The sequence below is a fragment of the Drosophila serrata genome, unplaced genomic scaffold, assembly GCF_035046125.1.
Source record: "Drosophila serrata isolate PLE 108 unplaced genomic scaffold, ASM3504612v1 contig_155, whole genome shotgun sequence".
Lineage (NCBI taxonomy): Eukaryota > Metazoa > Arthropoda > Insecta > Diptera > Drosophilidae > Drosophila > Drosophila serrata.
This window is the reverse complement of record NW_028257053.1, coordinates 161,103-187,562: the sequence shown is the minus strand read 5'-3', so window position 1 is coordinate 187,562 and position 26,460 is coordinate 161,103. Positions and strand designations below refer to the sequence as shown.

The following is a 26,460-nucleotide window of genomic DNA, read 5'->3' as shown; positions in this document are numbered from 1 at the left end:
CTTGCTCACAAAAAATATAGCATCTTACCTTTAAAATTAAAACATATATTATCCAATCCATTTCATTTATTATAAGTAAATTATATGCTAACCATCACCTTAAAAATATAGATAATAAACAAATATAAATGCACATTTAATGTAATACACTTAGTTACTTGGACTCCTCATTAAACATCATAAAAAATGTATCTTAGCTGAATGAAAGTGTCATTACCGGTTCCATTTTTAAATCACTGGATGGAAAACATATAAATTTGGTGCACATTAAATATGTACTAAAATATTACGTACTTAACAGATGAATCACTGACATTTAAACGACATCGTGGAATAGAGAGTTTTGATGGGATGCTCTTTAAATTTTGAAGACACATCTTAGCATTCTCAATGTCACTTTCCAAACGCATCACTGAAAAATAATAATAAAAAATAAAAGACTGATTGAAAATAGAAACTTACCCTTCCGCATTAGCTTTTCTTCACTAGAGTCACAGCACATATTGTTTTTACAGCTGCAGCACTTAAGAGCTTTTGTCGCAGACGACGGACATGGATTATAGGAAGCTAATAAAGTCGGAGCGCAGGTGACTCCAGTCATTTCTTTCACTATCATATTAAATAAACAACCGGGAAGGATATTTTCGGCAGCTGCATATATACGCTTATGCATATAAACCAATTCTTTAAATTCTAAAGTATGTAAGCCGTGATGGTATAGCTTATGACAAATAGCATAAAATCGGCTTTTTGGAATATTGCACTTGCAGAAGCAGAATCCACACTCGTCGACGAACATATCAAGGATCTTGCGCAACTCTCTTTCCAATCCACACCCATCGACATCGCCGGATGATAAAGATTGTACAGTATGTCTTACAAAGTCGTCGAATTGTCCGTCGTCCCTGCATCGTGACGAGGCCCGCATCCCTTTATTTCTATGGTCTCCATATCTGTTGACCCTTTTACTTTCACGGCTACTGCGAGTGCTGAAAGCTGTGGTTCCACTAGTTTCCCCCTTACTCTTGGATCGTCTTCTTTCAGACTTCAAGGCCTTGTTAGAATCCCTTTTAACATATTCTTTTTCTGTTCCTAGTCCTACTTGAGATGCTCGAATTTGACCTTTTTGCTCTTGAATTGCTGATAAATTGGGAACTCGTTTTCCTGCAGCTCCGGAAGGTAGTCCACCTGCAGGCCCCTCCTTTGATTTTGATGTTGGTCCAGATTTAGGTCTCAAGCTGTTTGGAGGTTCGGCTTCCAAAGCCCCTTGTCCTTTACTAGGCTGCAAACCCTGAACTGCGCCAGGACCCCTTTTACTAACTGTTTCAGTTGGTCCTTCAGAAACAGTACCAGTGGTATTTCCCGCCGCAGGTCCTGGGGGCGCTCTGGCGGTTGGTCCGGCCGCGCCTCCAGGTGGTCCAGCTGCGCCTTTAGCGACTGGTCCTCCAGCAGCGCCTCCAGTAGCTGGCGCGGCAGCAGATCTAGTGGCTGGTCCTGCGGCAGCTTCAGCTTCTGGACCTGATCCTCCAGTGCCTGGTCCTCCTGTGGCTGGTCCGGCACCTGCTTTTCCTTCATTGTTTGATCCTTTAGCAGGTGGCTTTTCAGAGCCTGGTCCTCCTGCGGCGGTCCCTCCAGCGGCTGGTCCTACAGCAGCTGGTCCTCCAGCAGCTGATTGTCCAGAGGTTGTTCCTCCAGCGGCTTGTCCTCCAGCAACTGGTTTTCCAGCAGCTGGTCCTGCAGTGGCTGTTCCTTGAGCGTTTGCTCCTCCATCGCTTGGTCCGCTAGTGGCTGGTCCCCTTGCGGCTGACCCTCCAGCGCCTGCTTCTCCAGCTGATGTTTCTTCAGCTGTTTTTCCCTTAGTAGTTGGTCTTATTGCAGCATCAGCGGGTTTTCCTGACGCTCCTTCGGAGACTTTTTGTGCTTCGTCGACTCGTTTGCTGGTGCCTTCAACAAGAGGTTTTTTTCCAGCTCCTTGGGTCTCTGGCATTTCTGCTCCAGGTGCTTTTTGTTCCGTTCCGGTTTTGGTTGGAGCTCCTTGTGTTCCGCCTATTTCCGCTCCAGCCTGACCACTTGGAGAAGATCCAGTTAAAGGAATTTGTGTTATTTTCCTTTCAATATCATTTGGATTTACGCCCAATGACTGCAAAGCATCTCCCAATGCTTTATTTTTTTCCTGCAAATATTGCGACTTCTCCCTGCAATCTTGGAGTTGCTTCGAAAGATCGTCAAAAAGTTTCCCGGTTTCACTATCTTTAAGATTGCCAACCTGCGCCTTTAGTCTCTCGTTTTCTTGCGCTACATCTCCGATATCTCGAACAATTCCGATGCTTTCTGCAATACCATTCTCCAAGTACCTATTACCATCGTTTAGCTCCTGAACTTGGTTATGGAGTTGCTGGGCCTCACTATCTCTGAGGGTACCAACTTGTCCCTTTAGCCTGTCGTTTTCTTGTGCTATGCTTCCAATATCTTGAATCAGTTCAATGCTTTCCGCAATACCTTGCTCCATATACCTAGTGCCCTCGTCTAATTTCTGTACTTGGTATTCCAAGTCATCAAGTTTCTTTTTTCCAAGTTCAGCTGCATCGCATAGGCAGTCATTCTCATCAATAAGGTCTTCCAATTGTTGGTCCTTTTGCTTTAATAAATCTCTCATGCCAATTATTTGAATATTGCAGTTGTTTTCAGTTTCTAAAGCTTCACTTGCTTTTCTTTCAACAGCATCGCACAGGCACTCGTTTTCCACAATAAGATTATCTAGTTGACGATCTTTCTCTTTAAGTAACTGCCTAAGGCGACCCAATTCTGTCATGCAGTCCTCCAATGAATTGATAGATGGGTCATCCAAACTTTTTTTGCGATTAATATCGCTAAAACAGTCTGCCTGCTTGCACAGCTCGTTCATTATGTGGTCGAGAGTCGCCCCAGTGTAAAATGCCAAGTCATCTCCCACATCTGATGGGCACGCTGCAGAACGCTCCGGGGCTGAATAAGGATTGATGCTAGCACATTCGCTACGTTGACCGCCATATCTTTGCTTTAGCTCACATATAACATTCTGTAATAAACGCGAAATACATAATAATTTTAACAGTTTTTAAAAGTAATACGATTGTTTTCGTTAGGAACTGATGACTTGTTGGCTATTTGGTAAATTTATATTTTATTACTATTAAATTTTCTAATGCTCTAAGCGTGGGACGCCACAATTTACAAATTTTAACGAAAGCTATTTTTGCTTTTTTTTGTACTATGAAATAAAATGTTCAGATGTAAAAGTGCTTTAAATATAAATTGAAAGAGTGTGTTTGTGTGTGTCCTTTTTTAAATATATAAACCTTGATCTACTACGGTCAGTAGCATATATTGTCCCTTGGGAAACAAATCACGTACCTAGTAGTAGTATGAATGCACCATAGAAAATATGAAAAAGAATACAAGGACATAAACCACCGGCGCGTTGCCAGATTGTTTGCTTGAATGTGTAATGAGTGGGTTTGGGTAAAATTTCTTAGTTTAGGACAACTACCTACGTTACAGTTTAATGTGTAAAAATCATTATAATTTGCTCATAAGACTCTAAAAGGTACATGCTATGCAAAAAATGGCGTAACACTAAGGGTATATAGGATCTTGTTACGTAAAAAATGAACTGACCCAACAAGTCAGAACTTTTCACGTCGCGGCTAAGGTTTTAAATAAAAGTAATTGCTTGCAAAAATCTACGGATGGCTATGGTAAAAAGTAAATTTTAAGTCTATTAGAATATGTCAGTAATCTTTGATCTAAATCCACCGCGCTGAGGGTTCCAAACGCAATATCCATTATCTAAGATTTGACGAACTAAATAAGAAATAAAAATGTAATAATATAAGGGTCATTGAAATACTTCGTTCATCATTTAAACCCAAGCGCACCCCTGCTTATTTTAACAATGGAAAAAAGTCAAGTTTAAGTTCCAAGCGGTCTCCCGAATCATCAACCAAAGGAATACTTTCCAAAGTCTCGAGAAAATGTCATCAACTTGGTTTTCAAGCCGTTTAAGCTTAATAAGATTACGCGGCACCCTGTTTGGAATTAATTCAAAACTGATTTAAAGTCCAACAGGCAAACGACGTCCTTATATTGAACGCAAAGTATGACGGCAACGTACATAAGTAGTCAAAGCTTTGGCTACGTCGCTTCAAAATAATGTAAACAAGAAAGACAGCTAACTTCGGCACATCAAAGTTTAAGTACCCTTTCAGATAGAACTTCGATGGCAAGGAATTGATACAATATAAATTATACATATTTGTGTTAAAATTAATTAAGTAATGCCAGCTTTAATTTCTAACCTATACATATTTACAGTTTTACATTCAAAGTTTTGCATTTTTTTTCTATATCTAATTTTTTTTTTGTATTTTAATTGTATTAATTTTTCGATCTTTCCTACTTTATATGATATAGTAGTTCGATTTTCATAAAAGCTTACACAAATTTGTAGAATAATATGAAATGACTATATCTTAAATTTAATGAAAGTCTGTTGAAAACTAAAAAAGTTATAATTTTTAATTGTATTAATTTCTCTATTGTCCCTATGGGATAGTAGTCCGATTTTCATAAAATTTTACACAAAATTGTAAAGTAATATAAAATGTGTATGTCTCAAATTTGATTAAATTCTGTAGAAAACTGAAAACGTTAAATTATTTTTGTAAAAATTGTCCGCTCATTTCTATGGCAGCTATATGATATAGTCGTCCGACCCGGCCAGTTCTGACATATATAGGAGTGAGAGTTTATAGAAGACTAACTTCAAAGTTTCATTCAGACAGCTTTGCGTAGAAACGGACAGACGGACAGACGGACATGGCTAGATCGACTCGGCTGTTGATCCTGATCAAGAATATATATACTTTATATGGTCGGAGGTGCCTGACTGAAATTATAATACCCTGCAAGGGTATAAATATATATAGTTTCCCGGAGGTTATTTTATCCTCTGAACTAGAAAGTTTTCAATACGTCATGTTTTCTAGCTACATATTTAACCATAAATGTGATAAAATTACTTTTTTTAGGAAAACTTGTTGTGCTGTAAATTCAATAAGGGTTTTTTATTTTCACGATTTCAAAACGATCTATACGATCGGAACATTCTGTAATTGCACTTCAAATTGATTTAAAATTTTTTTTAATTTTATTGGTCTCCTAAATATCTAATGGATTTTTTAAACGACTGAATTAATGAAAAAATCGACAGCTTTACAAGGCTGTTCCCATATATTAACGGTTTTGGGTTAATAAATGAAAGGTCCAGTAGTTTTCTTCGGTCAAGCTCTTTAAATTCGCATCTCCCGAACCGTTTCTCTTTGAATATACAATGTAAACAAAAGCTCATTAACATGAAGCTACCAAATTGTAGTGGCGACTGAAGACCCTGCCAAGGAAAAATCAGCCTAGAAGGATTCTACACTTTATGTGAAGCCTAAGCCTAGCTTTACCAGTGTTGGCGATAACGTAAAGGTGGTCGCTTACCGGCACGTGCCGTAATGTGTAGAGCTGCATTTAACCAAAACGCGTTTTGGCAAATTTAACAGCGAACTCACATTTGCTCTGAAGAAGAAGAAGAGCGTATTTTCCAATAAGGAAATTTTTGGTTATCTGTTGCGGAGCTCAAGCAGACTTTCCGTTGGGGGGGGGGTCTTTTTAAATCAAGACCTGGTAGAGCATAGACGTGTTTAGTGCTCATAATTGTTAATAATTAGACAGTGTCAGTGACTCGCGAGTATCGGAAACCAAGTGTTAAAGTGGCAGCTAAAAGCTCATACTGAAGTGAGTATAGGAATGCCAAAGTGTAGGCACAGTAAATAACCTTTTTTGTTGTCCAGGGCAGGAAGGTGTTAAAAATGGAGGCAGCAAGGCAGTTGAAATTCACGGCCAGTGCCAAAAGGCGAAAAGGCCTTTCTCCGAATTGAGACGACTTTATGTCAGTGCTCGGCCAGCGGGTAAACATTTTAATGTAATGTTCGTTTTATCCAGTGCTGACTGTGTGAACTTAAAAATTACAGATTGCGCCCTGCAGCAAGAAATTTAAAACGCCAAAGAAGGGGCACCCCTAAGCAAGGGGGCATGAAGTGAAGGGGAGTTGAACCAACACCTAAGGAGCAGCGCTGAGCAACGGCTGACCAACAGCGCGGATGCGCAACTGATTTGCTGGCCAGTGGCGCCGCCCAGAGAGGCGATTTTTTTTGTTTTGCGGGAAACCTAGGTTATGTAACCAGGGCAATAACCCCTAGTGACCCCTAGTGACCCCAACCATGCGGGTTAGCCGCCAAATTGGCTGGTGAAAATTTTAACCTCCATTAGTGAGGATCTGTGCTAGTGCCGGACGTTCATTAAATGGGTTTTAACCCTCTAAGGCCTATTTTGCCTTCTTGGTTTTTCCCGATTTTGTTGTGCTAAATTTGCTCTGAAATACTTTTCCAAATGTCTCCGCAATGATTGAATTTTCTCTCTGTGTTCTTTTCAGTTTTCTCTACTTCCGCTTTTCTTCTGTCTTCTTTTTATGGTGTGAATTTTGTTTATCATTTCTTCCGGTTTAGTTCTAGCTTTTATTTTTGTCGCAGCACGCTCAATTTCTAGTCTTTTTAATAGTAATGGAGATCTGGGTGAGCAAGACCTCCACCCCCAAAGCCGACGAGCTAGAGCCGGAATATAAAGCGTGCGCCAGTAGCTCAGATCCTCGAAAACCCCGACAATTACAAGGTTACACGCTACAGTTATAATTCATTATTATTAATAAGAAAAGTGGCGCCCAACGTGTGGAGCCTTAGTAAAAATGATTTTTTATTAAGACTCGCTGATAAACAAATTCAACACATTCTACTTTAACTCTCTCTTGTATTGTATACCCTAATTTGCAACAATTTCTTTTTATTAATTCTTGGATAACAGCTTTTTGAATATTAGTATTTGTAACTGTCCAGAATTTTAAAGTTTGTTTGTTTGTTTTAATAAAAATATTTTTTTTTATTAAGACTCAAGGGTAAATAAATTTCTATTTTTGTTAATTTGAACTAGCTGTCAACTTCTTCAAACTGGTGTTAAATTTTAATACCCTTGCGGTGTATTATAATTTCAATCAGAAGTTTGCAACGCAGTGAAGGAGGCACCTCCGACTATATAAAGTATATATATTCTTGATCAGGATCAACAGCCGAGTCGATCTAGCCATGTCCGTCTGTCCGTCTGTCCTTCTGTCCGTCTGTCCGTTTCTACGCAAACTAGTCTCTCAGTTTTGAAGCTAAAACTTTGAAACTTTGTAGTTAGCCTTCTATATACTCTCACTCGGACGACTATATCATATAGCTGCCATAGGAATGATCGGAAAATTTTTACAAAAAAAATTTTAACTTTTTCCGTTTTCAATAGAATTGGATCAAATTTGAGATATAGCCATTTTATTATACTCTACAATTTTGCATAAAATTTTATGAAAATCGGACTACTATATCATATAGCCCCCATAGGAACGATCGAGAAATTAATACAATTAAATTTATAACTTTTTCAGTTTTTAGCTGATTTTCATCAAACTTGAGGTATAGCCATTTTATATTAGTCTTAAATTTTTGTGTTAAATTTCATAAAAAACGGACGACTATATCACATAGGTGCCATACAAACGATCGTTTGATGTAGAGGAAAAATGCAAATCTGTGAATGTAAAACTGCAAATATAATATGTATAGGTGAATGAAATGAAAGCAGGTATTACTTCATTGTTGTTTAACATAAATATATATAATTTATATTGTATGGATTCCTATTCATGGAAGTTCTATCTGCAAGGGAATATAAACTTCGGCGTGCCAAAGTTAGCTTCCTTTCTTGTTTTGTTTTGTCTTTAATTAGCCTTGGAAAACAGTTGTGATAAATATCAGTATCTCCAACTGGAAACAAAAGATTTTCCTACATTGAGAGGAAGTGACAAGGTGCCTGTTAAAAATTGAGGAAAACAGAGAAGGCAATACAAAGAGCTCATTTTCTGTCCCATTTTTATAGCACTAAGTCATGAAACTAGTCCCGACTTTAAACTCAACTCTATGGAAAATACTGGCATTTCTTTCGAGTCGTGCCATTTCCAGTATTTTACAGCTTTCTTTAGCTTTCATTCTAATTTTTTTCTTGAAGCTTTATTTTTTTAGATCGTATTCTGGAATACATGCGAACATGTTTTCGAACTCTTCGCTGTCCGAATTCGAAATAAATAAATATCGCTTGCCTTGTTTTGAATAGGTTCTAAACCTAATTAAAAATCTTTTATTTTTCCAATCTTTCAACTTCTGAGAAAATTAATCTTTAATGACCCTTCGATACGTGTGACATCTAGAGTTCGGTAAATACAATTTGATTACTTTATTTTTGATTAGATCGCGTTATTTTATCTCAATTTTCTATATTTTTTGGCTTAATTTATTTAAAAATTTTGGCTATATTTATCGCAAAGAAGCAAAGGGTTCTGAGAATTCGATTGCAGCAAGTTAACTGCTATCGGAACGAGATCTAATTTTTCGAATTCAATTCTTATTTTTTTTTTCTTTTGAGATTTTCTTGGAAACGATGGGGTTAAACCGCTCTCCAGAAAGGGGGGCTGAATCAAGCCCAAGCTATAATTGTCCGATATGTAAGGCAGAAATAAACACTGCCGAGGTCTTTGTAACCTCATGCCAACACGAGTTTCACAAGCGATGCATAGAAGCTCATTGGAAGGATAGCGCACAATGTCCGGTGTGCAAAGTATCTTGTAGACCAGCTATCTCAAAGTCTATAGATGGATCTGATAGGCAAACCCGAAGTGGCTCGAAGAAACGGCAGTCGTTAGATACAGTTGCTCAGCAAGCATTGGATAATACAGTTTCAACCTCAGGTCAAAGTTCACAAACCAACACAACTGGTGTTAGTAACTCAAGCGTTTTATCTACTGGCTATGGAGCGAAGGTTGCTGGCTACGCTGTCGGAGAAGATGACCGATTTAATTCAAAATTCAGTGGCAGATTGTATCACCAGGGCGTTAGCAAGTTCAAGTCGCAGAATAAACAGTTCTCAGAGTGAACATTCGCTGAGAAACGAGGACGATAGGGGCGGATCTAGAAATGAATCCAGAAGCGAATCAAGACAAGTCCTCTTGGCTCCTGGTTCTCCCGCTTCTCAAAGAAGTAATACGTCCGATTTAGTAAAATGACCAGATAAAGTGGTGCATATTCTCAACGGATGGAAAATAAAATTTTCGGGCACAGGAGTATCTGTGGATAATTTTATATATAGAGTCGATACGTTAACTCGGGAGACTCTAGGCAATAATTTTTCTTTGCTTTGTAAACATGCCAGTGTCCTTTTTGAAGGAAAAGCAAATGAATTTTACTGGCGATATCACAAAGCGCACGGCGAGATTCATTGGGACAGCTTCTGTTCAGCTTTGCGCTTACAGTATCGGCTAAGCAGAGACGATGGTGATATCGAGGAATTAGTCCTAAATACTAAACAAAAGCCGAACGAATAGTTCGATTGTTTTTACGACTCAATACCCGCATTAGTCGATCAGCTGAAACATCCTTGGCCATCAAGTAAAGTAATTCGTGTCCTTAGGAACAATTTGCAGCCAGAGATTAGACACGAGATTTTAAATCTTGAGATCAATACGGTTTCGGAATTAAGAGAGATTTGTCGCAGGCGCGAAGCCTTTTTAGCCGATGTTAAACGGTCCAGTGGCTACGCGCGAAGCACTCCGTTTAGAAGGGAAGTGTCAGAGTTTGGTCAGGAATATGAGGCTCAGATAGATTCCGAACCTGAAACTGATGGTGACGTCGAAGCGTTTTCTTTGTTGTGCTGGAATTGCCGCAAAGAAGGCCACCGATATCAAGACTGCGTTTCAGAGAGAAGAGTATTTTGCTACGGTTGTGGAGCTGCAAATACTTACAAGCCAAGTTGCAGTAAGTGTTCAAAAAACTCCAAAGCCGGCATTTCGAAGTCGCAATTCAGACAGAAGACTTCGAGTGCCTCACGGAACCAAGCCACGATGACCGAAGAATAGAAGATGCAGCTGAGGTTGCACAACTCCCTAATAATTTTACCGGAAGATAACTTTAAATTACAGGATGTACAACAACACAGGTCTCGCAATTCTACTCGCATTAAATCATTCTGGCAAAATGTTAAACAATGTAGAATTGGCATCGAGTACACAAGCTCTCTACCGACAGGACCAAAAGATCCTCGACCCTTTTTGCCAATTAATATGTTAGGTCGAGTAGTTTATGGCCTGTTAGACTCCGGCGCATCAATAAGTTGTGTTGGAGGTAACTTAGCTCGTGAGGTGATGACCAAATGGGATTACAAAGCAATTAAGAGCAATGCTACTACGGCTGATGGCCGATCACAGCAGATACTAGGGTATTTCAAGGCGGATGTTAAGTACGCCGACGTAAAGAAGCTGTTGCAAATTTACATGGTGCCCTCACTGAAGCAGGATTTGTTTCTTGGGATAGATTTTTGGAAACTTTACGATCTTCTTCCCAGGAATTTGTTTATTTCCGAATTAGACGCAACGGAGACTGACTGCAAGGACAAAGTTGACCAGCATCAACTGTCCGATATAAATAAAGCCAAGTTGGCGAATGTTGTGAATTGTTTTCTATCATTTAGTCTAGAAGGACTCGGTAAGACCAAGGATGCATATCCCTTACCTCAAATCAGTGGTATCTTGAGTCGCTTGCCGAAGGCAGAATTCATAACAAGCCTTGACCTAAAAGACGCTTATTGGCAAGTACCTTTAGACATTGCTTCTCGTCACAAGACAGCGTTCACTGTCCCTGGTAGACCACTCTACCAGTTCAAAGTTATGCCATTCGGGCTATCTTTGATGGACAAGATAGTGCCAGCCATCTAGCTTTGAGAGGTACTTAGAAGTGCTGAGAGAAGTTGCATTGCACTTAAGGCGTGCAGGTTGGACGATCAATATTGGCAAAAGTCACTTCTGAATGCGTAGGGTGCGTTATTTGGGCCATATAATCGGCGATGGTGGGATTCGGACCGACCCTGATAAGGTTGCCGCAATTCGAAATTTTCCATTGCCTTAAACTTTGCGCAGCTTGCGTAGCTTTATGGGTCTGTGCGGATGGTATCGCAAGTTCGTCCCAAATTTTGCGTCTCTTGCTGCTCCTTTAACAGATCTGATGACTACAAAAAGGAGATTCAGTTTGACTAAAGCAGCGATCAAATCTTTTGAAGAACTGAAACAATGTCTTAGCGAAGCTCCAGTTTTATGTAGCCCCGACTTTGTTAAACGTTTCGCTATACATTGCGATGCTAGCAAAACCGGAGTTGGAGCTGTGTTAGTGCAGGTTTCCGAAGAGGGAGATGAGCGACATATTGCCTTCATTTCAAAGAAGTTGAACAAGGCGCAACGGAACTACACAGTCACGGAGCAAGAATGCCACGCGGCGATCGTGGCTCTTAAGATCTTTAGGGCGTATGTGGAAGGACACAGATTCAAAATTATAACAGATCATGCTTAATTGAAATGGCTGATGTCTAACCACGACCTAAATTCACGTCTGATTCGATGGGCGTTGGCGTTACAAAGATATATTTTGAAATTGAGCATCGCAAAGGTTCGCTTAATGTAGTTCCCGATTCTTTGTCTCGGGTGAACGAAGACTTGATAGCGGCAATAGACATGCGAGAAGGATTCCTTGTGGATCTAAATTCCAACCATTTTAAACCACCGGAATATATCGAGTTAGTCGAAAAAGTGAGTGGAAATCAGGCAAATTTTCCCGATCTCAGGACCGATAGCGAATATGTTTATCGAAAGGCAGAGCATTTGACAGGAGAACAAGTTCATGATGAATATGCCTGGAAGCTTTGGATACCCAAGGAATTGGTGACGGAAATACTATCTCGAGCCCATGATAGCTCGTTGTCTGCTCATGGCGGAATTCACAAAACATTGAAAGGGTTAGGCGGTATTATTTTTGGCCAGGACTCGTAGCAGACGTCAAAGCCCACATCAATGCTTGTGAAGTGTGCAAAACGACTAAAGCACCCAATTACGTTTTGCGACCACCGTTAGGGAAAGCACCAGAGAGTCAACGGTTTTTCCAACGGCTGTTTATAGATTTTCTTGGACCTTATCCTAGATCCAGAAGTGGAAATGTAGGAATTTTTATCGTTCTCGATCACTTTTCGAAATATGTTTGCCTAAAGCCTGTAAAGAAGTCTTTTGGCACACCTGAAACTATAGTATCGGATTTCAAAAGTTAATGCAACATTACAGTATTACGCATACGCTGACTGCTGTGCACTCGCCTCAGGCTAACGCTTCCGAGCGCGTACAGGTCTGTTATTGCTACAATCAGAGCTTATTTGCGGCCTGACCAAAAGGACTGGGACGAATATTTAAACAGGATTAGTTGCGGACTGAGATCGTCCGTACACTCAAGTCTAGGTACTTTCCCTTACTACATGGTTTTTGGGCAACACATGATCAATTCCGGTTCCACATACTCTTTGTTGAGGAAGTTCAATCTATTGGACGATCGATCTTTGAGGTTTAATCGTCAAGATTCGTTTGATATGGTGCGGGAAAAAGCATGCAAGCGAAATCTGGAGAAACACTCCGAAAAAAGTACAATCTTCGATCTCGAGTCGTGTCTTATGCTGTGGGACAAGAAGTGTTTAGAAGAAATTTTAAAGAAAGCCGTTTCCAGATCGGATATAATGCTAAATTTGGACCTTCTTTTGTGAAAGCCAGAGTTCGTAGAAGGCTAGGAAACTCCTACTACGAGCTTGAAAATTTACAAGGAAGACTGATAGGAACTCATCATGCGAAAGATATACGCCAATGATGTGTCTTCAGTCGGCATCCGTCTAGGGTACCATTGGAGTGTATACCCTAGCCAGATGTTACCGGGGGGCTTTTGTAGTGGCGACTGAAGACCCTGCCAAGGAAAAATCAGCCTAGAAGGATTCTACACTTTATGTGAAGCCTAAGCCTAGCTTTGCCAGTGTTGGCGATAACGTAAAGGTGATTATGCGGCTACGTAACTAAGCTTTAAGCAAGCTTGCCGGTACGTGCCGTAATGTGTAGAGCTGCATTTAACCAAAACGCGTTTTGGCAAATTTAACAGCGAACTCACATTTGCTCTGAAGAAGAAGAAGAGCGTATTTTCCAATAAGGAAATTTTTGGTTATCTGTTGCGGAGCTCAAGCAGACTTTCCGTTGGGGGGGGGGTCTTTTTAAATCAAGACCTGGTAGAGCATAGACGTGTTTAGTGCTCATAATTGTTAATAATTAGACAGTGTCAGTGACTCGCGAGTATCGGAAACCAAGTGTTAAAGTGGCAGCTAAAAGCTCATACTGAAGTGAGTATAGGAATGCCAAAGTGTAGGCACAGTAAATAACCTTTTTTGTTGTCCAGGGCAGGAAGGTGTTAAAACTGGAGGCAGCAAGGCAGTTGAAATTCACGGCCAGTGCCAAAAGGCGAAAAGGCCTTTCTCCGAATTGAGACGACTTTATGTCAGTGCTCGGCCAGCGGGTAAGCATTTTAATGTAATGTTCGTTTTATCCAGTGCTGACTGTGTGAATTTAAAAATTACAGATTGCGCCCTGCAGCAAGAAATTTAAAACGCCAAAGAAGGGGCACCCCTAAGCAAGGGGGCATGAAGTGAAGGGGAGTTGAACCAACACCTAAGGAGCAGCGCTGAGCAACGGCTGACCAACAGCGCGGATGCGCAACTGATTTGCTGGCCAGTGGCGCCGCCCAGAGAGGCGATTTTTTTTGTTTTGCGGGAAACCTAGGTTATGTAACCAGGGCAATAACCCCTAGTGACCCCAACCATGCGGGTTAGCCGCCAAATTGGCTGGTGAAAATTTTAACCTCCATTAGTGAGGATCTGTGCTAGTGCCGGACGTTCATTAAATGGGTTTTAACCCTCTAAGGCCTATTTTGCCTTCTTGGTTTTTCCCGATTTTGTTGTGCTAAATTTGCTCTGAAATACTTTTCCAAATGTCTCCGCAATGATTGAATTTTCTCTCTGTGTTCTTTTCAGTTTTCTCTACTTCCGCTTTTCTTCTGTCTTCTTTTTATGGTGTGAATTTTGTTTATCATTTCTTCCGGTTTAGTTCTAGCTTTTATTTTTGTCGCAGCACGCTCAATTTCTAGTCTTTTTAATAGTAATGGAGATCTGGGTGAGCAAGACCTCCACCCCCAAAGCCGACGAGCTAGAGCCGGAATATAAAGCGTGCGCCAGCAGCTCTGATCCTCGAAAACCCCGACAATTACAAGGTTACACGCTACAAAATCTCTGTTCTTTAGTTCTGCTGCTGTTAATAAAAGCCAGTTGCTGATGTTAGATTGCTTGAAACGGTTGTCTTTTGGTCTTTGTGTAATAAATTGAAATTAGTTTATTTAACTCCCAACCTTATATCTCATGCAGCACAAAAAACGCTTTGTGCATTAAACATTTTGGCGACCAACGTGGGGCAGTGTATATTATTATATATTATGCAAATTATTAACAATTTATTGACTAATAAACAATTGTCGACTTATCACCTGCAAATCATTGGCTTGACCCTCTCATCACAGCTCAACATCGAAATAATCGCATTCATGGTGAACACTGATACCCCACCAGTGCACCATCGCAAGTTTATGATATATATAAAAATAAAGTCAACTAATCGCAAATTTCTAACGCCAACGACCCGCTCACACAACGGAACTGTTCGCTTGTCTTCTTCGCATTTCTCGTTGTTGATGTGTGTGCGTGTAGCCCGGTCTTGAAGATCGTCGTCGATCGCTCAGTTTCCTTCGCTCTGTTATTCCGCCCAACGAAGTGTGGTTTTTGTTTGATTCTCAAACTGCAGCCGCTGGTACAGTTTTCGAGTTATCTTCGCTATCTTTGGAGTCACGCCACGGAATTGTAGGTTCGCCACTTTTCGTCACTGCTTCGCTCTTGCTAGGTCTTGTTGCTGTGCTTTAACTCAAGCTTTTCGGCACTTGCACTCATGTCGCAGCAATGGCAACAACTACGTTGGAAACACTTAAACGGCAGCGCTCGAACATTAAATGAAATATTACACGCATAAGGGGAATGGTCGTTACCAAGCAAGAAGAAGAGAGGAAATCGCCAGCCGAACTTCAGTGCCGTTTGGGAATCTTGGAGTCCTACTTTAAGCAAGCCCCCTCTGTGCAATCAGAAATTGAAACTTTGGAGCCCTCAGATAATGGTCGTGCCGACCTGGAGGACAGTTACATAACCACAAAATTGTCAATTCAGCAACTTCTTGGAGAAGAACTGCACAGCACAGTGCTCGACCATCTCGCGGCACCAAGCTACAGCGCGCCGTCTCGACTGCCAAGGTTGGCACTGCCTAGCTTCGACGGAAATCATACGGACTATAAGAACTTCATCTCGTCGTTCCTGCAACTGGTGAACCGTGAGCAAATCTCGAATATAGACAAATTTAACCATCTTCGCAATTGTTTAACAGGACCTGCATTGGAAGCTGTCGTAGCCTTCCCGGTCACTGGAGAAAATTATGCAAAGGCTTTGGAAAAGTTGAAGGATCGGTATGAAAAGCCTGCGCTAATCTTCGTCGAAACGATCGCTTCCATTTTTAAACTGCAGCCAACTGGCTCAGGAAATGCCCAACAGCTCCGCAGCTTAATTGACAACGCATCCTCGTTATATAGTTCCCTCTCATCGTCAGGCTCGGGTGTCCAAATTTCTGAGGCAACGCTCATTTACGTGGTCATGGATAAGTGCGACCAACAGACCAAAACAAAATGGAACGAATCCCTGGACTATCTCACTCTACCATCCTGGAGTCTGTGTACCCAGCTGCTTGAACGCCAGTGCCAGTTTCTCTTGTCTTCTGGGCAACCCCATGGATCCGAGCGGTCAAGATCGACTCGTCCCCCAGTTAGATCTTACAACTCGTCGTTTTCGCTAACCAACGCACCATGTGTACACTGCCTGGCAACCTCGCACAAATTGCTTAGCTGTGACAAATTTAAGGACATCCGTCCAATTGCGCGATTTGACGTCGCTAAATTACATCGTCTCTGCCTGAATGGCCTGTGTAGTGGTCACCAACTCTCAAACTGCCCATCAAAAAATCGCTGTCGCACCTGCCACAAGGGAAAGACATACAGTGCAAATTCGAAGCATCGGCCATTCGCAAACAGATATTAAATATTGCACAACCGCATCTATTAAATCTCTCATGTCATCTTTCGTACTCTCGCAGATCTTTGTATTACGCCACGGATTTCATGTCAGCCTGATCTCGCCATTGACGTTTCGTCTTGGAAGTTGCCGGAAAACACGCCTCTCCCTGATGAAAAATTCTACCAAGCTCGTCACGTCGACATGCTTCTGGCAACCGAAGCCTTCTTCGACGCCTTGTCAATTGGACAATAAGGCTGGGACCTCGAGGCCCGCTGCTGCAGAAAACTCTATTTGGCTGGGTAGTGACTGGACGACTTCAACAAAGCGGATCAATAGAAGTTTCCACTTGCATAGCTTTAAACGCGAAGTCAATTGATGTCTATCTCAAAGGTCTATGGGAGCTGGAAGCGGTCGACTCGCTTCGTTAGCAATAATGCGACTTTATGGAAGAGTATGAAAAATTGGGTCACATGTTCCCAGTTAGTCATCCTAAATTCATCCCTCATCACTGCGTCCTTAAACCCAGCAGTTAGTCTACCAAGTTCAGGGTAGTATTTGATGCCTCATGTCGAACTTCAAATCAAACATCGCTTAACGATTTGCTATGCGTTGGCCCAACACTCCAGGAGGAGTTGTACCTACAGCTTCTAAAGTTCAGACTCTATCGTTACGTCATCACTGCAGATGTGACCAAGATGCACAGACAAGTAAATCTCGACATTGTTGATCGCAAATACCAGTATATCCTTTGGAGAGCATTTTCAGAAGACACGATGCGCACGTATCAACAAAATACAGTGACCTACGGCACTGCAGGAGCTCCAACACGCAGCCTAAACCATCTTGCCGATGTCCACCGAATCGACTTCTAATCGGCGCCGCCATCATAAAGACGTCCTTTTATGTTGATGACTTACTCACGGGTGCAAACGACATAGGGACACTTCGCATTATCAAGGATCAAGTCACAGAAATTCTTCGACGAGGTCATTTCCCGCTTACCAAATGGCATTAAAATCTCGCTGAATTTATGGAAAATCACGCAGCTAAGGAACTCAATTCGTGTGGAGAGGAATCAGCACATGGATACACTGTTCTTCAAGTTCATACCAAAGAATCAGTCATCGTGAGTCACCAAAAGAAGTATTTTGTCCATTGCATCCACCTTGTTCGACCCGCTTGTTGTTGTCCCAAAAATACTTCTTCAAGAACTTTGGCTCGCTGACCTGTCACGGGACGAGAGCGTTCCAGAAAACATACACACGGCCTGGAGCAAATGGCTAGAGTCATTCGAAACTGTCTCAATTTTGACGATTCCCCACTACTGTCTCCAACACAAGATACGATCACTTTAACTTTATGGATTTTGTGATTCATCGATCAGAGCTTACGGATGCTGCTTTAATCTACGGTCAGAAACGTCGACGGGAGTTATCGCAATGCATCAGTTGACTGCTAAGTCGAGTGTAGCTCCTGTTAAGAAAAAACTCTTCCGAAACTGGAGTTGTGCGGAGCACATTTGCTAGGCCAATTGTATGCAAAACTAAGGCCCCCATTAGCGGACAGATGATACTCTGCATATTTTTGGACGGACTCGCAAATTGTGCTGCACTGGCTAAAACAGCACTCAGTCACACTGGACCGTAGATGGTCAGAGGAAATTTGTTTCCGGTGCTAGAAACCCGGCAGATATTGTTTCGCGTGGAACTACAACAGCCGAGCTGGCAGCATTAATGTGGTTCACAGGCCCACAGTTCTTGACCCAACCATCGTCCCAATGGCCAACCACACCACAAGTCATCGATATCGATCCAGCTACTGTCAAGGCAGATCTACGTAGGAGCACATTATGGAATTTGACCCGTTTTCGTGGCCAAAACTCATTTTTCGCGAGTATTCAAATTTCCGTATTTTCAATGATTCCATGTTAAGAAATGATCAAACTGCTATGTTACATACCTAAAATGTTAACTTAACAGTTCAATGTTAAAATAACAGCTGTTAAAGTCAGCTGTTGCAAGTAAACATCACGGGCTGCCTTAAAGGTTGACTTTGCGGTGCAGTTTTAAATTGACATATCTCTGACAAAAAATCATTAAATAACCAAATTCAAACTGAATATTAATTCTTCAGGTTATTACTATGTGTTGATACTAATATGTTGCGTGTTGCGTTCTTATTTATCTAAAAATTTGTACATTAAGCAAGTGGTTTCCATTTGTCACTTTTGGAAAGAAAGTTTAACTTTCCAAAGGGTTTTAAAAAAGGTTCAAATTGAATCAGTAAGTGTCCATATACATATTGTAGGTTTGTCAATTCTAAATTCAAAATATATAGGCTCATTGTGCGTTTTTTGCGGTTTTTTTGCGTAATTTGAATTATTAGCAAGCAACTTCTTGGTCAGAAATGCAGAACTGCTAGTAGTATGGCGTAAGCAAGGGAGGTTCAATTCCTCCGGAAATATATTGTGGAACAATCAAACTCCGCAGAATATAAGGTTTTCTTAACCGTTAAAACTGATATCGACGTTAGGGAAGTCGACAATACATATTTTTTTTATAATAATAATGAAATTGATGACAATGATGAAGTTAATAATTAATATGTAGAATAATAAAACCAAAAATAATGTTATTCTTAAATAACTTCTACACTTATTATCCGATCTGAACCAAATTTACAGGACACATTTAAAATAAGAAATTCATCCTGTGTTCCAAAATTGGTCTATAACTTTAAAATGGCTTTTAATATTCCATTTTTTTTTTCGATTTCTGTGGGCGGAGGGGGGCGTTAACACGGCCACTTTTCTAAAATACCTTCCTATAGTCACAACCATCATTATATAAGAAACCTGCAGTGAAAAATAATAATAATTTCAAAATTTTTAATTTTGCCCACGAAAACGGGTCAAATTCCACATAGTGCTGTGATCAACAATCATGTTCTTCAACAGTTGACTCACATTAGTTCATATACTCGCTGCATTCGCACCATCGCATACGTTTTTCGCTTCGCCGACCTGTCAAGAGGAGTCAAATGTGTTGATCCATCGCAAACGCCGGAAGAACTTCGCCGCGCACTATTCAGCATCGTCTACAACAGCAACAGTGCTTCTTTGAAGATTTTCGCTCGCTGAAGAAGGCTAAACCACTTACAAGTCAGCTAAACTATTTAACTCCATTTCTCGACAGCTCATCATAATATGCTCTTATTAGAGTTGAAGGGCGACTACAGAACGCTGACATCCCTGAATCTGAGCGGCATCCGCTGTTTCTTCCAAGCAAATCGCACTTTGCTTGGATTTATGTTCGACACTTGCATCTGAGGAATTGTCACGCAGGTCCGAAGGCTCTAGTCACTCTCATCCGTCTGGAGTACTGGATCATTAATGCCAGAGATCTAGCTCGTCGAGTGGTGCGCTCCTGCATCGGCTGCGTTCGGTTCACGCCCAAACTAGAGAACCAACTCATTGGATAGCTTCCTCTAAAACGAGTCCTGCCGCAGCATCCGTTTCAGAAGTGTGGCGTCGACTTCTGCGGACCATTCAACACGTATCTTCGAATCAGAGGAAAGGGTCCAACCAAGTCATACCTCGCTGTCTTTATTTGTTTGACATCTAAAGCAATCCACATAGAAGTTGTCTCGGATTTGTCCACCAAGGCATTTCTTGGAGCACTCAAACGGATGATCGCCCGGCGGTCGATCCCAACAGACATCTACTGCGATGACGGAACCAACTTCGTCGGAGCTGCCAACCATCTTCAAGAATTACGAGAGTTTCTTGAAAACAAAGCCACGCAAGAGGTCATTTCATCTTATTTCTCAATCGATTTCATAACCTTCCATTTCATCCCTCCCAGAGCTGCTCACTTTGGAGGCCTTTGGAAAGCGGCGGTGAAAAGCGCGAAAAGTCTGCTCTACAGAACGTTGATAAATTCCAGATTCACCTTCGAGGAACTCAGCACAATAACCGCTGAAATTAAGGCGATTCTTAACTCGCGTCCGTTATCTCCGCTATCTCCAGATCCCAACGATTTTAGTGCACTTACCCCAGGGCACTTCTTGGTTGAAAAGTCTCTTCGCTCCTTTCCAGAAAGGGCCGTCTCGGGAACACATGCGACCAGTCTGAAACGGTTCAACGCCGTGACCGCAAGAAAGCAAGAGTTTTGGCGTCGGTGGTCATTCGACTATCTACAAGAACTACGGGCTCGAACCAAATGGACAACACCATCGGCAAACATCAAGGCGAACACCATGGTTATGATCCACGACGACAACCTTCCTCCTCAGCGATGGAAGATTGGGCGCATTGAGACCGTTATTCCCGGACAAGATGGGCTAATCCGAGTGGCCCACATTCGAACTAGCACTGGTGTATGCTGCCGACCAGTGCATAAGCTGGCAGTACTCCACACTGCATCACAACCTTGTTGAAAGATGATACTTTCAAGGCGGCCGGGATGTTCGGTCAAACTCTTTAAATTCGCATCTCCCGAACCGTTTCTCTTTGAATATACAATGTAAACAAAAGCTCATTAACATGAAGCTACCAAATCTCTGTTCTCTACATAGTTCTGCTGCTGTTAATAAAAGCCAGTTGCTGATGTTAGATTGCTTGAAACGGTTGTTTTTTGGCCTTTGTGTAATAAATTGAAATTAGTTTATGCACCTCCCAACCTGATATTTCATGCAGCACAAAAAACGCTTTGTGCATTAAACAAGTTTAAAATAGTTAAAGATTATATTGGAGATTATTGCAGGCATATATATCCATGTCCTGCGACTTGATTGTGGTTGAAAGTAGTCTACCGGCTTGATTTTTTTGGGTCGTTTCCTTTCCGGCTTAATATATCCCCTATTCATCAACATTTTTCCATATATATTTGCTACTCGGAATACATGAAAAAACCTTAATACGTATTCAAAAGACAAAACCTAAAACAATTTTTTAAATTAAAAAAATGGTTATCTAAAACAAAAACAGTACTTTACTGATCCATTTTAAAAGAAGTATTAAACTACAGCACCTCAAATGTATTAATTAAAACCTACTTTTGCATTGTTTTTGTTCAAATATCTTAAAAAGAGAGAAGACGATTTTTAAAGCCGGTTTCGCAATAATCAAAAAAACACTATACATATGTACATATATATATATTTTTTTTTTTGACGTTCATGCACTCCTATCAGTACACTCAAATCGCCCGTATGACACCAGGCACGTGCCTGTTTGGGTTAGGTGTTAGTAAGCGAGATGAAAAATATAGGACAGAATATGAGGAAATTGACTACCGGCGTGCTGCCAGGTTGTTAACTTGCATGTTTACTAAGTATGTTAGTATTAAAGATTTTAATTTGGGAAGACTATCTACGTTGGAGATTAGTGTGTACAAATCATTATAATTTGCACATAAGACTATAAAAGGTTCATGCAGTTCGAAGGAGGTTCTATAGTGGCGCAACACTAGTGGTATATAAGATCTAGTACTTCTACTTGGTACGTGAATATTGAGCTAACTCAACAAGTCAGCACTTTCCACATTACCATGGATAAGGTTTTAAATAAAGGTTAGCATCGTTCTACGATTGCCTAAGGACGGTAAATTTATTAAGAGAAGTCTATTAGAATAGAAATGTAATCTTTGGTTTCCAACCCAATTTAAACGGCGTAGAGCGAAAAGTAAAAGATTCTTTTGAACCGATTCGATGCGTTTACTATGGACGACATACTGAGGGCTCCGAATGCAGCATGCATATTCTAAGATAAGACGAACTTAAGAGGAATATGACGATTAAGTGACATAGGGGTCATTAAATACCTTCGACCACCGTTTAATAAATCCAAGCACACCCCGGCTCTATTCACCATAGACGAAATATGATCAATAAAGTCAAGTTTTGGGTCTAAGCGGACAAGCAAGCTTAGGAACGACACGAGAGAATGTCATTAGCTTGCATTTCGAGCCGTTCAAGTTTAATAAGTTTATACGGCATCAAGTTCGAAAATTATTGAGATCTGTTTGTAAATCCGACTGACAGGCGACGTTCTTGTATTGCAAAAAAAGCTTGACGTCATCCGCGTTCATAAGCACATTGGAGTTAGTCAAGACTTTGGGCAGGTCATTTATTAATAATGGCAATAAATGGCTTCCTTGCAGGGCGCCAGATGTAACCCTTAGAACATAAGATAAATTATTCTTAAACAGAACTATTTGCGTCCTGCCATTCAGATAACTTGAGATCCAATTAAAAAGATCACTTGGAAAACCCATTAAATCTAGTTTTCTTACGAGGATAGAATAACAGAGTCAAATGCTTTACCGAACTCAGTATAGATTATATCTGTCTGAAAATTTTTATGGAAGATAGGAAGAAAGCTCCAAAAGATTTGTTGTTGTTAATCTTCGCTTAACAAAACCATGAAGACATAGAGAAATAACTGATCTACAAAGGTGCTGCAAGTGAGGAGTAATAATGTTTTCGAATAGGTTACGGATGGCCGACATATTAGAGATTTCTTTATAATTGCTGGCATCCAATTTTCTACGTTTTTTTGCGGAGAGGAATAATATGCGATTTCTTGCAAGTAATGAGAAAGTGGGAGGTTTTTAAGGATAAACAATTTCAGAAGGGGATAGCACAGGGCGTCGGCGCAATACCTGAGCACCGGGCTTAACACGTTGAAGATATAAAAGGAGAGAGCTTTCGTTTAGGCAAGGACAGATAAAGTTTGATTTGGGTCGTCGTGGGATTAAGTCTGGTATAAATTCGAAAAGTTTGAATAAGTTGTTTGAAAAAACTGCGAAAATAGATCGGCTTTTGCCTGATCATTATAAGCTGTAGTATTTTCAAATGAAAGCGAGGAAGGATTTGTTTTAGGCTTACGTTTAGTATTAACAAAATTATAAAACTGTTTTGGGTCCGGTGAGAACTGGGCCCTACAACGAGTTAAATAGTTTTTATAACACTGCGCGTTCAGCACGGTAAAGTTTAACCGATCTGATAAATAAAATGAAAGGCAGATTGACAACCAGTGAATTCAAATGTAGCATACAGTCTAGCTTTTTTATTGTTAAGTCGGCTCAACTCTTTCGTAGCCCACGGGAAAACATAGGACTTTATTGGCTGGACGGTCAGAAATATTCTGTACGTCACACCCAATATCAAGAGTCACATCGAAAGTTTGATGATAGGGATCTTCGGGCTGCGTCAGAGGCGCCACCCTTGCTAAACTGACTCTCGCAGGATCAGAGACGAAGCAAAGATCAAGCAAGCGCTGTAAGGAATTTCGAACATGGTGGACTTGAGTCAGCGAAATGTCGAACAATCCAGCGATAAAGTCATGTTGTGTAGGTGTATGGAGAGTATTGGTGAAATTATTTGAGCACCAAATAGCACCAGGGATATTAAAATCTCCTAGGACTACCAACTGGTCTCTATCCAAAAGTTTACTGGAAACCATCTGAATAGCGGAAAGGTGATTCCAATAAATAGGAAGTTCCGACAATGGAGGTATGTAGGAACAGGTAATAAAACTGGAGCTACCTTTTATAGATAGCTTCACGCAGAGGAATTCAACATCGTTGCATTCCTCGAAGGTTAATAATTCTGACGTGAGTGAGGAGTCCACCGCTATAAGAACTCCACCCCCGCGTCTGATAGGACATTATAGCCGATATACTGTGAACACAGCTGGAAAAACTTCGGAGCTCAGAATCTCCGGCTTTAACCAGGTTTCTGTGAGCACAATAACCTGAGATGCAAACGAAAGGCTATCAGAATACAAGTTAGGAAGCTTACTACGTAAGCCTCTTGCATTCTGATAGGAAATACCTAGGGAGTAGGTTGAAGGCGCAGTGGTTTGATCAGACCTGGGAAGAGTTATTCCTACAGGCCGCTTTTTCTTTTTCTTCGCTTCGAACTCCTTAACAACAACGTAGTCGGGCCAAAAGTTGGGAGAGCAAATAGTGTTAAAGAGCTCGTTAGGGACATTTATTTTGAAAGATAAAATGTCCCTAGCGTGAGAAAATTTAAACTTTTCCACCTTTATCTTAATTTTGTCGGCTCTGGTTTTGCCTTGTATAAAGGCGAGAACATCTTCCGATGTTTGATCAGGGGAGAGCCGCGAAACAAAAAAAAAGACTCGTCAGTGGAACCTTTATAAGGGCTTTTGGCAAGGCAGATTGGTTATCTGCCGTGCCATTGTCGGCCGGTAGTACGGGCCTAACACCCTGGTCAGATATATCGTTATACACGGGACTTTGAGGGGTCAACATTTGCGACCCCTAGGACACAAAACAGAAATCACCGGCGGTACGGGCACTCCTGCTGCACATTCGGATACCGAATCTCTTCTAGAGCTCGATCTCAGCACTCTTGGAATTAATGCTGTGGTCGAGGGCTGTGCCGAGGGAGGCTGCTGCTGAGAGCCCGCTGCAGGTAGTTGGGGTCCGTCTACATGCTGCCCACCAATAGCGGTTTTTTTGCGCCTAGGAGACTCATTTAATAGCGTAAGGCTATTAAATTGGGTGTTCAGCGCCAAGAAAATATCAAGAGTTTTTCGAAAACTCGTCAAAACCGTTAAAACCGTTTTTGGTTTACCGCATGAAAGATATCATTTCCATTTCTACATCGCGACAGGCCTCGCAGCAGTCACGCAGGCCGATGTTTTTTTTTTACATCTTCCACCGTCCGAGCTGCAGCACCAATACTTTTTGCGTGCATGACGTTGTCGCACAGCCAGCAGCCGATTGTAAGGTCACCTGCAGAAATAGCCTTTTTGCTGGCTTTGGCAAAACAGACAATATATCCGGACATTTTAAAGACTTACCACTGTACTTGTACTTGAAAAAGAAAGGGGGAAAAAAATCAACAGAGCTATGAAGTTAAGAAGTGGAGAATCACAGCGAGAGCGGGAAAGCGTGGGATATCATATAAGATAAGAAGTGCAGCGGCACAGCGAAAGCGAGAAAGCGGGCGAGCGTAGGAGATAAATAACTAAAACGTATAGCTATCGCGACGACGCAAACAAAAGCAAAGATAGAGTCGGGACTCACGTTATTGAACTCGCCTTCGATGTCTAGGAAGGCGGCCATCATGTATTGTTTGTGTTGCAATGTCTTCTCGACATGATACACAACTTCGTGTAGTGCTGTTTCCGTTACCTTTACGGTACGCGAGCTGCTCATCCGAGAATTGATGTCCCTCTAGCGACTTCCGGATGTGGACGTCTAGGACGTCTCTTGTGTCTTCAGGGCGAGGGAGGGGAGACTCATCGGTCTGTAATCCCCTGCTAGGATGTGCCCCCTTCTGCCTGGTTTCGGTATGAGTATGACTTTTGCTTCCCTCCACAAGATTGGGATGTGCGTCAGTCTTATACAATCTTCGTAAATGGTTTTTTGCCATCTGCAGATGCTTTCCTTAGCCGATTATAGTATTGCCGGTATCATTGCAGATGCGAAATCTTATAATTTCGAAATTCCATTTCCAACATCAGGCATATCAAAATATAAGCCCTACGCGGAAGAAAAAATCAAGGCAATTTTGATAAAAAAACTCGACTCTTAACTTTAACGTAAGTTCAAAGCTACAGCACAATTAAATTATCACCCCAGAACATAAAAGAGCTCATAGGGATGCAAAAGAAAACAAAATGCAAATTTTGAAGAACTATTTTTTCCCAAATGCTAAAAGAGAATTCAAGCCAAAGTAAAACTCTCTCAAACTTACAAAGAATAAAAGTAGGACAAACAATCCCAACTAGGAGAAATCCAACCAACCCCCATTCCATTTCTGGGAGAAATTATTCATATAGATATTTACATCACAGGAAGACAAAGCGTACTAACAGGTATCGATAAATTCTCTAAATATGCACAAGTAAAAATTTTAGAGTCAAGAGCATCTAGATACATAAGGAATCCGATAAGAAAAATGCTAATTGATTTCGGTATGCAGAGAATAATAGTAATGGATAAAGAACGAGCTTCGGCTGCAATTAGGTTTATGCTAGAAGACCAACTTAAGATATGAGTACATACCAAGGCCCCGTATTCATCGAAGAGTTATCTAAAAATAGAAAGATTACATTCAACACTACCCGAAATTAAACGATGCCTCAAAAAAGACAACGAGAGCATGAAATTTGCAGACCTACTTTTCAAGTCAGCTCAGGAATGTAATAAATCCATACACTCAGTAACAAAAGACAGACCTATAGACATATTT

The 26,460-nt window shown here is 41.0% G+C and overlaps 1 protein-coding gene across 2 annotated transcripts; it reads right to left on the bottom strand.

Moving 5' to 3' along the window:
• Positions 1-51: 51 nt before the first annotated feature.
• Positions 52-25,436, bottom strand: LOC110178049 (uncharacterized). 2 transcript variants are annotated; one of them, XM_086826159.1, is made up of 4 exons: positions 25,398-25,436; positions 463-3,058; positions 295-412; positions 52-236 (listed from the first exon to the last, which is right to left on the bottom strand). In XM_086826159.1, exons 1-4 carry the CDS (start codon positions 25,419-25,421, stop codon positions 194-196), a joined length of 2,781 nt encoding a protein of 926 aa, XP_086682285.1. In that variant the 5' UTR covers positions 25,422-25,436; the 3' UTR covers positions 52-193. The 2 variants fall into 2 exon arrangements, with proteins under 2 accessions (XP_086682285.1, XP_086682284.1); XM_086826158.1 differs by lacking the exon at positions 25,398-25,436 and adding an exon at positions 25,290-25,387.
• Between the last annotated feature and the right edge of the window lie 1,024 nt (positions 25,437-26,460).

Bases quoted from the DNA above. Each gene is read 5' to 3' on its own strand.
- LOC110178049 (XM_086826158.1), bottom strand. From the start codon at position 25,331: ATGATGGCCGCCTTCCTAGACATCGAAGGCGAGTTCAATAAC. The intron at 3,059-25,289 runs GTGAGTCCCGAC...CGTTTATTACAG, and splicing joins TCGAAGGCGAGTTCAATAAC to AATGTTATATGTGAGCTAAA. The intron at 237-294 runs GTACGTAATATT...TTTTCCATCCAG, and splicing joins GTCAGTGATTCATCTGTTAA to TGATTTAAAAATGGAACCGG.